At 34.9% G+C, this 13341-nt stretch overlaps 1 protein-coding gene across 1 annotated transcript in view; it reads right to left on the minus strand.

The window, feature by feature from the left end:
- LOC105224692 (uncharacterized) overlaps nucleotides 1-13011 on the minus strand; it is a 37765-nt gene extending 24754 nt beyond the window's left edge. The window contains exon 1 of the mRNA XM_049452498.1: nucleotides 12859-13011. Coding sequence (XP_049308455.1) covers nucleotides 12859-12904 — 46 coding nt within the window. The 5' untranslated portion in view covers nucleotides 12905-13011. The remainder of the gene's footprint in view (nucleotides 1-12858) is intronic.
- Nucleotides 13012-13341: the final 330 nt, after the last annotated feature.

Here is a 13341-nt window from a genome sequence, read left to right on the forward strand (position 1 = left end):
CACATAAGTGTCTACGCACACACACATTGATATGTATTTAGTCATGCACATACATATGTATATTTCGATGCAGAAGTAAGAAAATAAGATTGCAGTGCTGAATCGCGAATGCTAATAAACAGATAAACACGCCGACAAATGTCTGTATTTACACATAACATATGCACACATACACATATGTATACACACATATATGTATGTGTGTATATTATTTCAAGCCTGTGCTAAGTACATAAATGATTTTCCAAGCGCATAATTGCCGACAAACAGCTCAATTTTCGCACACACAGCAGACTCGGAGCCACCATTTGCATAAAGGCATTTCGCACACAGGTAGCGGTAGATACGACGCTGAGCGTGGCCTAATCGTAGGTGTGTCGGTGATAAGTGAGTAGGAGGATTTTGCGGTTTTGTGGCACCAGCCGCATAAGTCACCCTAATGACTTTACATATCGGATTATAATTTTGTAGTTATTTGCGAAAAATCGTTGAGGACCAAAGTAGTGGATAATCCGGTTGTGGAAGTCAGAAAGTCAACACTCGTTTGTTGTTTTCGATTTGGATTTATTTGGTTGACAAGAAAGTGAATGCTGCATGGAAAGAAATAGTAAGAAAACACAGCAGGATTCTGAGGAGTGAAGTGTAATTTTTTGTCCCTTTTTATTGATTAATTAACTCGTATGACTTTATCGAAATTGAAAGCAAAGTGTTTGAGATGCCATTATATTTTCATTGTTCTCTAACCGTGCAAAATGTTAATGAAGATTTGGAAGCCAAAAATTGAGGAGAGAGTGAGTAGTTGTTCCGACGATGGTCGGGTTTAAGTAACCGATATGGACCCGGACTGTCTACTCGGCTACATTCCCCGAAATTCCTCTTCTTCTTTATTGACATAGTCACCGCTTACGCGGTTATAACCAAGTTTATGACAGCGCATCAGTCGTTCGTCCTTTTCGCTGTTTGGCGGCAATTGGAGATTCCAAAAGTAGCCAGGTCCTTCTTCACAGGGTCTTTCCAACAGAGTGTTCGTTAGCCGAGTCTGTATGACTGATTCATCGAAATTACTTCAAGAATGTTTTCTGCCGCTATAAAAAAATACTTAACAGAGAGTGAGATAGGCATCGGTAGCCTTACATACGTACTGTCGTAGAGGTGTTTTCGGGAAGAGGTAGGGTAGGTAGTGTTCTTTCTCCATGAAACCGCAGTTAAGCCAATGTTTTATGGGGTTGTTGTCAGGTGGAGAGCCTTTGAAAAGCCTCAATAGCTAAGTAGTTGGAGTCTGTTTAAAGAGCGGCTTTCATCGGCATTTGAGGTCAGTAAGGACAACACCAAAAATGGTAATCAAAACCACTACACCCTATTCGTTGCACCTTTAGACAAAGCTGGTAGAGGCTTTGCGGCGGAGGAAGAGACACACTGCAATTCTCCAGTACTTCAGTTTCATTCCTTACTGCATTGCGGAACCTTCTCCTGATGTTTCCTTCTCTGCTAACATACCTGCAAAGGATTTGTGGACAGGCAAAGCACTTGGAGAGAGGTGCAGTGAGCTTTTTCAAGGATGGATCGAAATTAAGAGGGAGGGTAGGAGCTGGAGTCTACTGTAGAAAGCTCTCAATCAACTCTATTCCCAGGTCACCAAACAGGAAACTGCAAAAAGCTTGCAATGAGCATTTTCACGGATAAGAAGGAGAATAGAAGTTGTAGTGTACTGTGAGGAACTCTCCGTCACCTCTAACTTCAGGCTACCATACAGGAAACTACAATAACTTTCCTGTTAGGGAGGAGATCGATCCATACACCAATTTCGTCTGATTGGAAGTGAGTCGGTTTTTCGCTATTCTCTTGCGTTATAACGCTGGGCTTATGGGCCTCCAGTCGATCTATGGGGTGACGCACTTTAAGAAATTCGTGGGTAAAATAAATGCCCTCTATATGTCCATAAGAGATCCATTGAATTTTGGATAAACTCTACGACCTAACCCAACTTAGTTAAATATTGCGCAAACTTCGTTTGGAATCTCTTAAATAAGACTGGATACAAAAGAAGCTCGATGTATGAATCCATGAATCGATCCACTGCTTAAACAGATGACTACTGGTGATGACAAATGGGTCAGTTATGACAATTTCGAAGTAAAACGATCGTCGTCGAACCGCAGCGCGTCGGCTCAGATGGTGATCAAGCCACGACTAACGGTTAGCAAGGTCTTTTTTGTTGTTGTTGTAGCGCCAGAAAACATTCCTAAAGTAATTTTGTGGCAAGGAGTCCTTGACCAGATAAAAATTTGGGTCCTTTCCGGTTACTAAGGTTCGACTGTAGTGGGAATATGTGTTTGGTGATATGGGCAGGAAAACATCTTCTATAAGCTGATCTCCTACGTCCTCTACTCTTAATTCGGATCTGTACGGTCCGAAAATTAACCGTCTGAAGGTAACCACCACCCAGAAGCGGTCAACTTGGGCCAATAGAACAGAATTTTTGTTCCATCAGGACAACGCCAGATCACACACATCGGTAGTGACTGAACCAGAAGTTTCGGGAGTTTGTTTGGGAGGTTCTTATGTTTCCATATTTTAGTCTGAACCAGACAGCAAGTGATTACTACTTGTTCCAGTCCATGGCAAATGATTTTGCTGGTGAAAAATTCACTTCAAGAGAAGCTTGTGAAAATCGACTAAGTATATCAGTTTTTGCCAATCAGGGCGAGATTTCTAAGAGAGTGATATAATAAATAATAACAATTCTTACTATATTTGGCTAAAATATGTTGTAAATGCAGCCGAATTGAGTGCTAACGCTCAAAAGCTGCGATTGCCGTCGAATGCCGCCATTTTTGATAACACCCAAGTACTTTAAAGTGGCTGAACCGTAGTCGAAAAGGGGGAAACGACGCAGTCGCCAAACGCTGATTAGAAGAATGATGTAGTTTTCACAAATATACGCACAAAATATGTAACTGTTAGTATGTACGGCTATACTATGTCCATATTTGTACTTAAAAAAATTGACAAATAATGAAAAGTAAATAAAGAAATTTTATTTTGTAATTTACTTAGTTGCCGCTTTATACACTAAAAAAGTATAATGAATGTGCAGTGTGGAAAATAAGTACCTACATATACATATGTATATGTATGTATACACATATATTTTGCTGCTGATAAGATTAGAGAATTATTTTTTATGTTTTCAGTTGCGTTAACAAGCAGTCGCTGCAACATGAGCAGAGTTGTGCCATGCGAAACACAGTGCTGCAACAAAGGGTGAAGGTGGCGGTGGTGAAAATAATTGAGTTCATTGCACTTTATATTAATTTAGAGAATTGTACTATGAAAATTTTTGTGTATAAAGGCAAGCGCGATAAGGTTGCAATAAATCAGTGGCTCCAAATTAAATCGCTGTACAAACAGAAATGCGTTGGAAATTTGATAAAGAACTGCTTTTTGGGTGAGGTTTTGCGCACTCGTAGAGTATCTTATTATTATTATTGATGAACGCGGGAAAAAATTTGGAGTTCGAACAGTTTGATACTGATGTTATATTTAAGTAAAATGCATATAATTTTTTCAAGGTATATGTATGTTTGTATTACATTATATTTTTTTTTTGATATTCTTTATGAAAAAAATATATAAGATACTGTTTTCTTTTAAAGTTAAATTTTCGCATACACACTTTTTTCTCCAAGAAGTTTCACATTTGTCGAAATCGCTCAAATCGGGAAAATATAGCATATAGTTGCCATATAAACTGAACGACTAGAATCAGGTTATTGTAGGGAAAACTTTTTTATTTGAGAAGGTACCACAACAAAATTTGGTATGTGTTATTTCTCAAGGCAACATATTGTCGAAATCGGACTGCTATAGCTTATAGCTGTCATACAAACTACTCGATCAAAAACAAGTTCTTGTATGGAAAACTCTTTTATTTGACGAAATACCTTCACAAAATTCGGTATTTAGTATTACCTAAAGTAACGCTATAATATCTAAAGAAATGGTTTAGATAGGACTACTACAGCTTATAGCTGCCATACAAACTGCTCGATCAAAAACAAGTTCTTGTATGGAAAACTTTTTTATTTGACAAGTTATCTTCACAAGATTTTGCATAGATTACTGTCCAAGGCAAGGTTATAATCTCAGAAGAAATTGTTCAGATCGGGCTACTATAGCATATACATAGCTGCCATACAATCTGAATAGTCAAAATCAAGCTGAAAATATTTTATACCCTTTTATGCTATGAAAAATGCAGCTGTGAAGGGGGTAGAGCTTCGGTACAGCCGAATTTTATATTTTTAATAGTTTTAATTTTTTAAATTTTATTTTCAATATTTTTTCATTCGAAATAATTTTTAAATGCCGCTTTTTCTGTCGATTTTATTTTATTTTCCAGATGCAAGTTCAATATTATTCAATACATACAAACACATTCAAATGTACATTGATATACACATACTTACATATGTACATATGCACAAAATGAAAACGCCTCATGCACCATTTCAGGCGTCACAAATTGCACTTTATTGCGCCATTTTGTTGTCTCCCCTGCGCTGCGTATGGGCGTAGCAGCAAAACAGCGCAAATGGTAAAGACATAATTAGAAATAACAAATGTTGTTGCAACCGCAAACATTATGCACACTTACACTTTGCGTTGTAGTTGCTGTACTTTATTTCCAACAATCATTGCCACTTGCATGTAACGAGATATGTAATTTCGTTACGTTAACTTCGATATATATGTACGTATGTATTTACATATGTATGTATGTATAGGGATGTATGTGCATGCATAAAGGTGTATGTATTAAATAATTGCATTCGAATCTATGCAGTTGAATATCACCTACACACAATGTTTTCCCTTCACATAATTATTTAAATACACATATATATGCATATATGTGCATTAGGGAGGGTAAAACAAAATATTATATTCCTGCCAATTTTTCGAAACCCATAAATCCACTTAACTACTTAAAATATATCTCGTTCAAAGATTTTTCAAGAAATTCAATACTCTATAAAAAAAGTTCATGATAAGTGATTTTTTTTTATCCACCCTAATGTTTAGATTATACATATGTACGTTTGTGGTCAACATATAAACAGTTTGTGGGGCTTTGAAGGCAAAAATAATGGCAAAATGATAAATAATGTTGGTAAAATCTTTTTATGTACTTACATACATACATATGTATGTAGATATGTATATAGTATATATAGTACATATGTATGTAGAAAATTGTATATAGAAATAATTTACAAAAATATACACATACATACTATGTACTTGAAGATTTTATATATGTTATATATTATATAAACTACATATTTACTATATTATATAAATTAAATTTTTTTCTCATATTTTTTTCACCAGTGTCATTCTGCTAAAAAAAGTTTGCATTTCATTCCCTGCCCGCTTCAGCTACCAAAAACAACATAACTGCATTACATGCCAAAAATTTTGGTTGATTTTTGTTTTTGCTGTACTTTCTCGAATTTATCGCAGGTTTCCCTGTTTCAGTTTCATGCTGCTTTCCCCTTTATGCAGTTTTTTTCTACACCAACACCTTTACTTTTAATTTATCAAAATATTGGCTTGCACAACAACTGGCTTTGTAACGTTTTCGGCTGAAATGCGATTGTGCATACATACAAACACACATACAAATGCATAGTAAATAGCATGCTTGCGTTGGTGTTGGTGTTGCATTCGGTTGGTGCGTGTGGCTGTGTGTTGTTGCTAAAGTGCAATGACCCATCAAAAGTCGCTAACACCAAATAAGTGCCACACACACATACAAAGGCAAATGTACATGTATGCGCATTTAGACCAATACATGCCTACATACTTAATACATATACACATAAATGCACATATTTTCAGCGTTAAAAATGTATTTTTTTCGTTAATATTCGTTTACATACACACACGACCACGAATGCACGAGCATTCATATCTGTTCGCCCAACCAAGTGGCAGCAAAGCTGAAGCGAACACACCAAAACGACGTGCCACTTTCCATTCGGCTTTGGGCTCACACTGTGTTAACTGCAAGAAAACACAACTGTAACAACAATAACAGCAAAAGCGAAAAACAAAATTCAGTCGCTAATAAACGCAACAAAAATTCTTGACTTGCACAATGCAAACTAGAAATTTCTCTACAACATATTGTTGTTGTATGCGGTTTTGTATGCATGTGGGTATGTATGTATGTATATATCTTTTATTTAATGATATACTAATTATTTTCAATATAATATTTAGTGCTTTTTCATCTTATTTTCTCAATGATTTATTCAATAATAATCTTTTGAAAAGAAGCAGTGAGTTATATGTAGCATAGTTGAACCTGGTACTAATTATAGTTAGAGTTAGCAATTCTTTCTTTGATTTTTATACCCTGAATTGGGTATATTAGGTTAGCCACGAAGTTTGTAACATCCAGAAGGAGGCCGTCCTGGACCTTATAAAGACCTTATAAATACATATGTACATAGTCCGAGCTCAGTTCATTTAGACATGCCTGTCTTTCTGTATATACTTGAACTACTAGTCATATCGTTTTTGAGATATCTATCTGAAAATTTGCATATGGACTTTTCTCCTCAAGAAGCTGCCCATTTTTCGGAACCATCGATATCGGTCTATTAGCAGGTATAGCTGCCATATAAACTGTTCGGTCGAATTCAAGTCCTTGTATGGAAAATTTGTTTATTTGACGAGATATCTTCACGAAATTCGGCAAGGGTTATTATCTATGTCCAGATTACAATCTCTGAAGAAATTTGTCAGATCGGATCACGATAGCGTATAACTGTCATACAAACTGATCGGTCGATATCAAGTACTTGTATAGAAAGCTTTATTATTTCACGAGCTATCTTCACGAAATTCGACACGCATTCTTGCCTAAAGCAATAATGAAATCTTCGCAGAAATCAATCAGGTCGGATCACTATAGTATATAGCTGCCATACAAACGGAAGGATCGGTATTAAGTTCTTGTAAGTAATTTAGTATTTGTGAAGGGTATTATTGCCTCGGTGTCATCACGTTTCTTTCGTGGTTTTGTCCTGAATTGAAGATTGTTTGATTTATGTAACATAATCGATCCAATTTAGACCAAATATGCACCGTTTTGTTCGATAACTTTTTGATATTTTGAAGGTAAAAATCCTGCTGTTGTTGTTGTAACAGTTATCGAGTCCCCGTTAGTGTGATGAGGCTCAGATAAGTTGTCATCGCGGTCATCCAACGGTAGGCCCAGGAAAAGTGTTGTTTCGACGGGGTCATATTGAAGTGAAAGGGCTGTCAGATGTGTAGGGTTAGCTGAACATGCAAAGAGCTGGTTAGAGTCATGCGCGGACTCGTTGCATGCTAGACATATACTTGGTAAGTCGGAGTCGATTCTGGAGTTTACTCTGTTACAGTATTCAGAACGAAGCTGCGCAAGAGTCACTCTCGATGCTCGCCGCAGCTCGAGGTCATCGTCTGCAATGAATGGTGGTTTAACAACAAGTACGCCATTCACTGAGTGGAATTAGGCGAAAGTGTTAATGGTTAAACTGTGAATAGCAGTCAGTGTATGTCTGATGTTAGTTGCGTCTGAAGTCTGGCCGGCGTATTGTCTTATGTCGTCGACGTAGTAAGGGAAAGTTCGGGACAGTCGCTTTTCACCAACATTTCTTGAGGCGAATTTCTCACCAGTTGAATCATACGCCATAGATAGAAAGATATAATAATTTCTTGGTGCCAGGGCCAGACTATAACATGTGTGCATACTCGCAAGAACCTCCCAACCGAACTCTGAAAGCTTCTGGCGAGTCTCTATCTAAGTGTGTGGCCTTTCGTTGTACTCGTACTGATGGAACACAATTCCTTTCCTACTGAGTAGTGTTGAGTTGTTTAGTCTAAGAGTCCGAAACCAATATCGTCGTCTTCCTCGGAGTCCGACTTCTACTTTTTCGAGGTTGTGGCCTTCAAACCAATTGTCAATAGTATAGGTCGGTGCGAAATAAAAGATTGGTTGTAGAGATTCCCTGATTCACGCGGAAAATCCTTGTTGACCTCAATTCTGCCTTGGGGACCGTTTTGCCGGCTCTCCGGCTCTTGTATATACATGCATATGTATGCTAAAACATTTAATATTTGTGTATGTGTATGTATTTTGGCATTACTCCTTTTGCACTTTCTTATTTCAAGGACAAATGGGAAATGTCTTGTTGGTCTGCTGAAAATAATTGTTCGGACTAGATCGTTTACGGCTAAACGAATTATTATTGCTGTTATTGCTGCAAATTCGAATGGTATTGTTCAAATTGGGTCATAATGAGCACAGGCATGCAGGGCAATAACGCCGGCTACTGTCAAATATATGCCAAGAAATTTATTCATACTCTGCTGTAGTTCTGTCTATGGATGTATGTATGTGTGAGTGTGCAGACACGGTGCAAGCAACACACTTACATATTTACATTCATTTACACACATACACATATGCATAGAAAAACTGCGAAATACCACCAAGGTGCAAAGGATAATGCAGCGTTTGCCATGCAACAACAACAAACATATAAACGTGGCATAAACGCCGACAAAAGACTCAAATCTTCGACCATAAAGCAGTCTCTAGCGTTGAGTGCGGGTTCTTTCATTTCCACACACTTTTTGCATTGCCATTGTTATTGTTGTTCGCACAAAGAGCAAAATCTAATTTGTGGTGGTAAGAGCCACTCTCAGCTCTGAATGGGTCAGCAGGCGGTGGTAGCCGGTGAAAATTGCCTTACCTGCTGCGTTTATTTTGACACCTCGCTAGGTGCCAATTCGGCCAACGTGCTACCCTTTACTCGGGCGATTATTTCATTTTCATGACTTTCGCATCCTTTCGGCTGAGCACATCCTGGCGACGTGCCATCATTTGAATGTCGGCTAAAATCCGCTTTGATTGCTATTTATTTGTACTTTGCAGTTGTTTTTGTTTTTTTGTTGTGTATAAACTTATGTATATATTTGTCTGTATGTGCAATAAATGGTAGGAATGTGTTAATGCGCGTGGATTTCGTAACTGAAACGCCGAAAATTTGCTAATTGCATACGTGTGTGTAAATATTTATTTGTATGTATGTGCGTGTAATGCAAAGTAGCTGCATAAACTCAAATGTATCTGTATATGTTTGTGTAAAAACTTATAATACTTATACTACTTGAAAAGGGAACCGAGACAGATTTGCTGACAAAAAGGAGAGAGGCCCAAATAAGTGGGTACGAAGTCGTATAGAACCCCACAGGTGATCTAGTGACTGATGACCAGAGCATACAGAAATTATGGAGGGAACACTTCTCCAGCTTGCTGAATGACAGCAAAAGCATAACGCCAGTAGATGGTGAATCCGATTCCCCAATCGTTGACGATGGAGCAGACGTTCCATTGCCTGACCACGAGGAAGTTCGAATAACAATTGCACGCCTGAAGAATAACAAAGCGGCGGGGCCGATGAATTGCCGGCCGAGCTATTCAAACACGGTGGCGAAAAACTGATAAGGAGTATGCATCAGTTTCTTGGTAGAATATGGTCGGACGAAGGCATGCCCGGCGATTGGAATTTAAGTGTGTTTTGCCCAGTCCACAAAAAGGGAGTTCCAACAATCTGCGCCAACTACCGAGGGATAAGCCTCCACAACATCGCATATACGGTTCTATCGAGCATACTGTGTGTGAAATTACAGCCCACCGTCAACGAACTGATTGGATCATCAGTATGACTTCAGGTCTGGAAAACTAACAACTGATCAGATATTCACCATACGCCAAATCTTGGAAAATACTCTTGAAAGGTTCGACACACACCAACTCTTCGTCGATTTAAAAAGCTGCTTTTGACAGCACAAAAAGGAGCTGCCTTTATGCCGCTATGTCTGAATTTGGTTATCGCGCAAAACTAATATGGCTGTGTAAACAGACTTTGAACAATACGAGAACCTTCGTCAGAATCAGCAAAGAGCTCTTCGAGCCGGTCGATACCAAACGAGGTTTCAGACAAGGCGACTTCCTATCGTGCGAGGTCTTCAATCTATAATAATACTGGAGAAAATAATCGAGCTTCAGAGCTGATATCGATAACACTGGCCTTAGCAACAACCGCGCCGTTAGTTCCAATTTCTTTGGACAAAGTAGCGAAGCAGATGAGTCTAATAGTAAACCAGGGCACGACGAAATATTTTCTGTCATCAAAGAAACAATCGTCGTAGTTAATTTCGTCTATCTTAGAACTAGCATTAACAGCAACAACAACGTCAGCATCGAATTCCAACGCAGACTATCTCTTGCCGAAAGCTGCTACTTCGGACTGAGTAGGCAGTTGAGAAGTAAAGTCCTCTCTTGACGAGAAAAGACAAACCCTATAAGTAACTCATAATTCCTACAACTACGTTATTATAATAGTTTTTTTTGGCTCACCCTCATATAAAGAACTGGCTGAAACTCGCCGAAACCCTTTAAAAATATGCCAACAATTTTTCTTAGCAGGAAATTTATTTTCTGTAAAAAACTTCAATATGAACCTTAAATTCAATATTAGTCTGCTTTGGCTAACCCTAATGTACATGCAATATATCATTTGATGCTTAATGCCTCTTACATGCCATTTTAATCACCCATCAATTATTTACATAAATGCTGCTTATGATCCATCTTAGGCATACTTCTACTGAAATTAATTTTTCTAAAATATTTCGCTGTCAACCGCAACACTCTCAGTACATATGTACATACATATACATAGATGTAAGAGTACTCTTCAAAACTCACAATATTCTTACAAGCAATTGCAAAGGGTGAAAGCAGAGATAAATCAAATTGAAAAAAAAAATCTGCATAAAGGCAACACTAAATTGCTTAATTTAAATTTACATGACAAAACTAAGAACAAACACATTTTTTAATTTTTTCTTAGTTTTGCATTTTCGCAAGGGCGATGTAACTCAAGACACACACACCCTACAGCTCGGTAACTGCTCGATTTGCACAGATTTTTCACTTTCAGACGTACTGACACTTATCTGCTCATATACATACATACATATGTATATACTTACATAGCTACATATGTGCATGTATACTTGTAAATGCGCTTCCTACCATCCGCACATTAACCCTTTTCCCTTGGTGAGAAACCATCAAGGCACATTTCTTCTTGCTTTCCGACGTTCTTTATTGTCGTGTACCTGTCGTCTTGCCATGCCGTCCGTTCAACCTTTTCTCTTGTCTGTCACTCATTCTGCTTTGCATATTAATAGCATTTTTTTGCTGCGATTTCTTACACTCAAATTTATCAAATCGGGTTGCGGGGTAAGCGTTCTGCGCGCTGGGCCTCGTAAATTTGGCATTGAAACGGAAGCGGATTTTGATTTAGTCCTGCCGTATTTGGAGTTTGTGTATGTGTTAAAGGGGCAAATATAATTCAATTACAAACGGGGGACCATATGTACATATGTATCACTAGCTTGGGTGATTAATTCTTAATTTTAGTTTGAAGTAAATTATTTTTTTTTTTTACATTTTTCTTTAGTAATTTTTTGTTTAATTTTTTTAAATTTTATTTTATAATTAAATATTTAATTTTTTTTTAATTAATTAATGTTTTTAATTAATTAATTTTTTTAATTCGTTTTAAAAACTTCTTTTTTATTTTTATTCTTTTGTTTTATTTTTTCCAATCAAATGTTTAATTTTCTTAAGTTTTAAGTTTTATTTTTTTAATTTATTTTCAAAAAAAAATTTATTTTCAAAACTATTTTTTGCATATTTTTATTTTATTTGTTTTTTTATTCAATAAATTTTTTTTACGATCTTCCTAGACAATTAATTAAGTATTGAATTTAATTAATTTGTTTTAATTTAATTTTTTAATAAACTATTATTTTTTATTAATTTCTTTTTAAGTTTTTTTTTTCAAAATTTCTCTTCCATTTTTATTTATATGTATTTTATTTAATTTTTAATTAAGTATTTAATTTTCTTAATTTGTTTTAACTAAAATTTGTAATTAAATATTTTTTTTTATTAAGTAAAAAAAATTCGGAACTACTTTTTCATTTTTATTTATATTTCATTCAATTTTAATTAAGTATTTAATTTTCTTGATTTGTTTTAATTTAAATGTTTAATTAAATATTAATTTTTATTAATTTTTTTTAAGTTTATTTTCAAAACTACTTTTTCATTTTCATTTATATGTATTTTATTTAATTTTTAAGTAAGTATTTAATTTTCTTAATTTGTTTTAACTAAAATTTTTAATTAAATATTATTTTTTATTAATTTTTATAATTTTTTTTCGGAACTACTCTTTCATTTTTATTTATATTTCATTCAATTTTTAATTAAGTATTTAATTTTCTTGATTTGTTTTAATTTAAATGTTTAATTAAATATTATTTTTTTATATTGTTTTTTTCAAAAATATTTTTTCACTTTTATATATTTTTTATTTTATTTTAATTAAGTATTTAATTATCTTAATTTAAAAAAGTGTGTACTTAATTGTTTTAATTAATTATTGAAATTACTAATTTTTTGTCAAAAAATAAATAAAAATAGGCAATACGCAGAATCTCGTAACTTTTGGAACTTATGTATGTATGTTTACCATTGAGTGGTTTTTGTGTGCTTAAACACACAAACATATGTATATCACAATATATGAAATGATTATGATTTGGGGTATAAAAAAAGTGGAAATGTAATGAAGTTATGATAGATGAATAGATGGATAGGTGGATGCGAGAGTGTGCCGAAAAATAACGTGTGTTTTTTATTGGAAAATATTTACTTACTTATTTCGATTTCGGCCATGTTGAAGTTTATAATTCTTGCTTCCATACTGAAGTTTTACAACTTTTTTAATCAACAACAACAGTTTTTAGATAATAATTTTGCAACACTTTTTTCATTTAATTTTTCGTATTTTTTTCTCGTTTCTTATTATTTGGATTAGTTTGTTAATTTTTAGTTTAAATTTTAAATATTTTTTCATTAAAAAATTTTAATATTTTTTTTTTTTATTTTAATTTATGCAATATTCAGACCAAAAATCTGTAGGTGTCTTTTCCACTGTTACACAACATGGCAGCATGCATAAAAAATCATTAAAAAAAAATTCGCATAAAAAATATCTTTATAAAAAAATATAATTCATACAAGAAAATATTTTTATAGAATTTTTTAACAAAAAATAATAATATTCATATAAGAAGTATACCACTTTTATTCAAAGTCCAATTTATGGCAATTTTTTTTATTAGTTATTTGTAAAAACA

The sequence above is a fragment of the Bactrocera dorsalis genome, chromosome 3 (genome assembly GCF_023373825.1).
Source record: "Bactrocera dorsalis isolate Fly_Bdor chromosome 3, ASM2337382v1, whole genome shotgun sequence".
Classification (NCBI taxonomy): domain Eukaryota; kingdom Metazoa; phylum Arthropoda; class Insecta; order Diptera; family Tephritidae; genus Bactrocera; species Bactrocera dorsalis.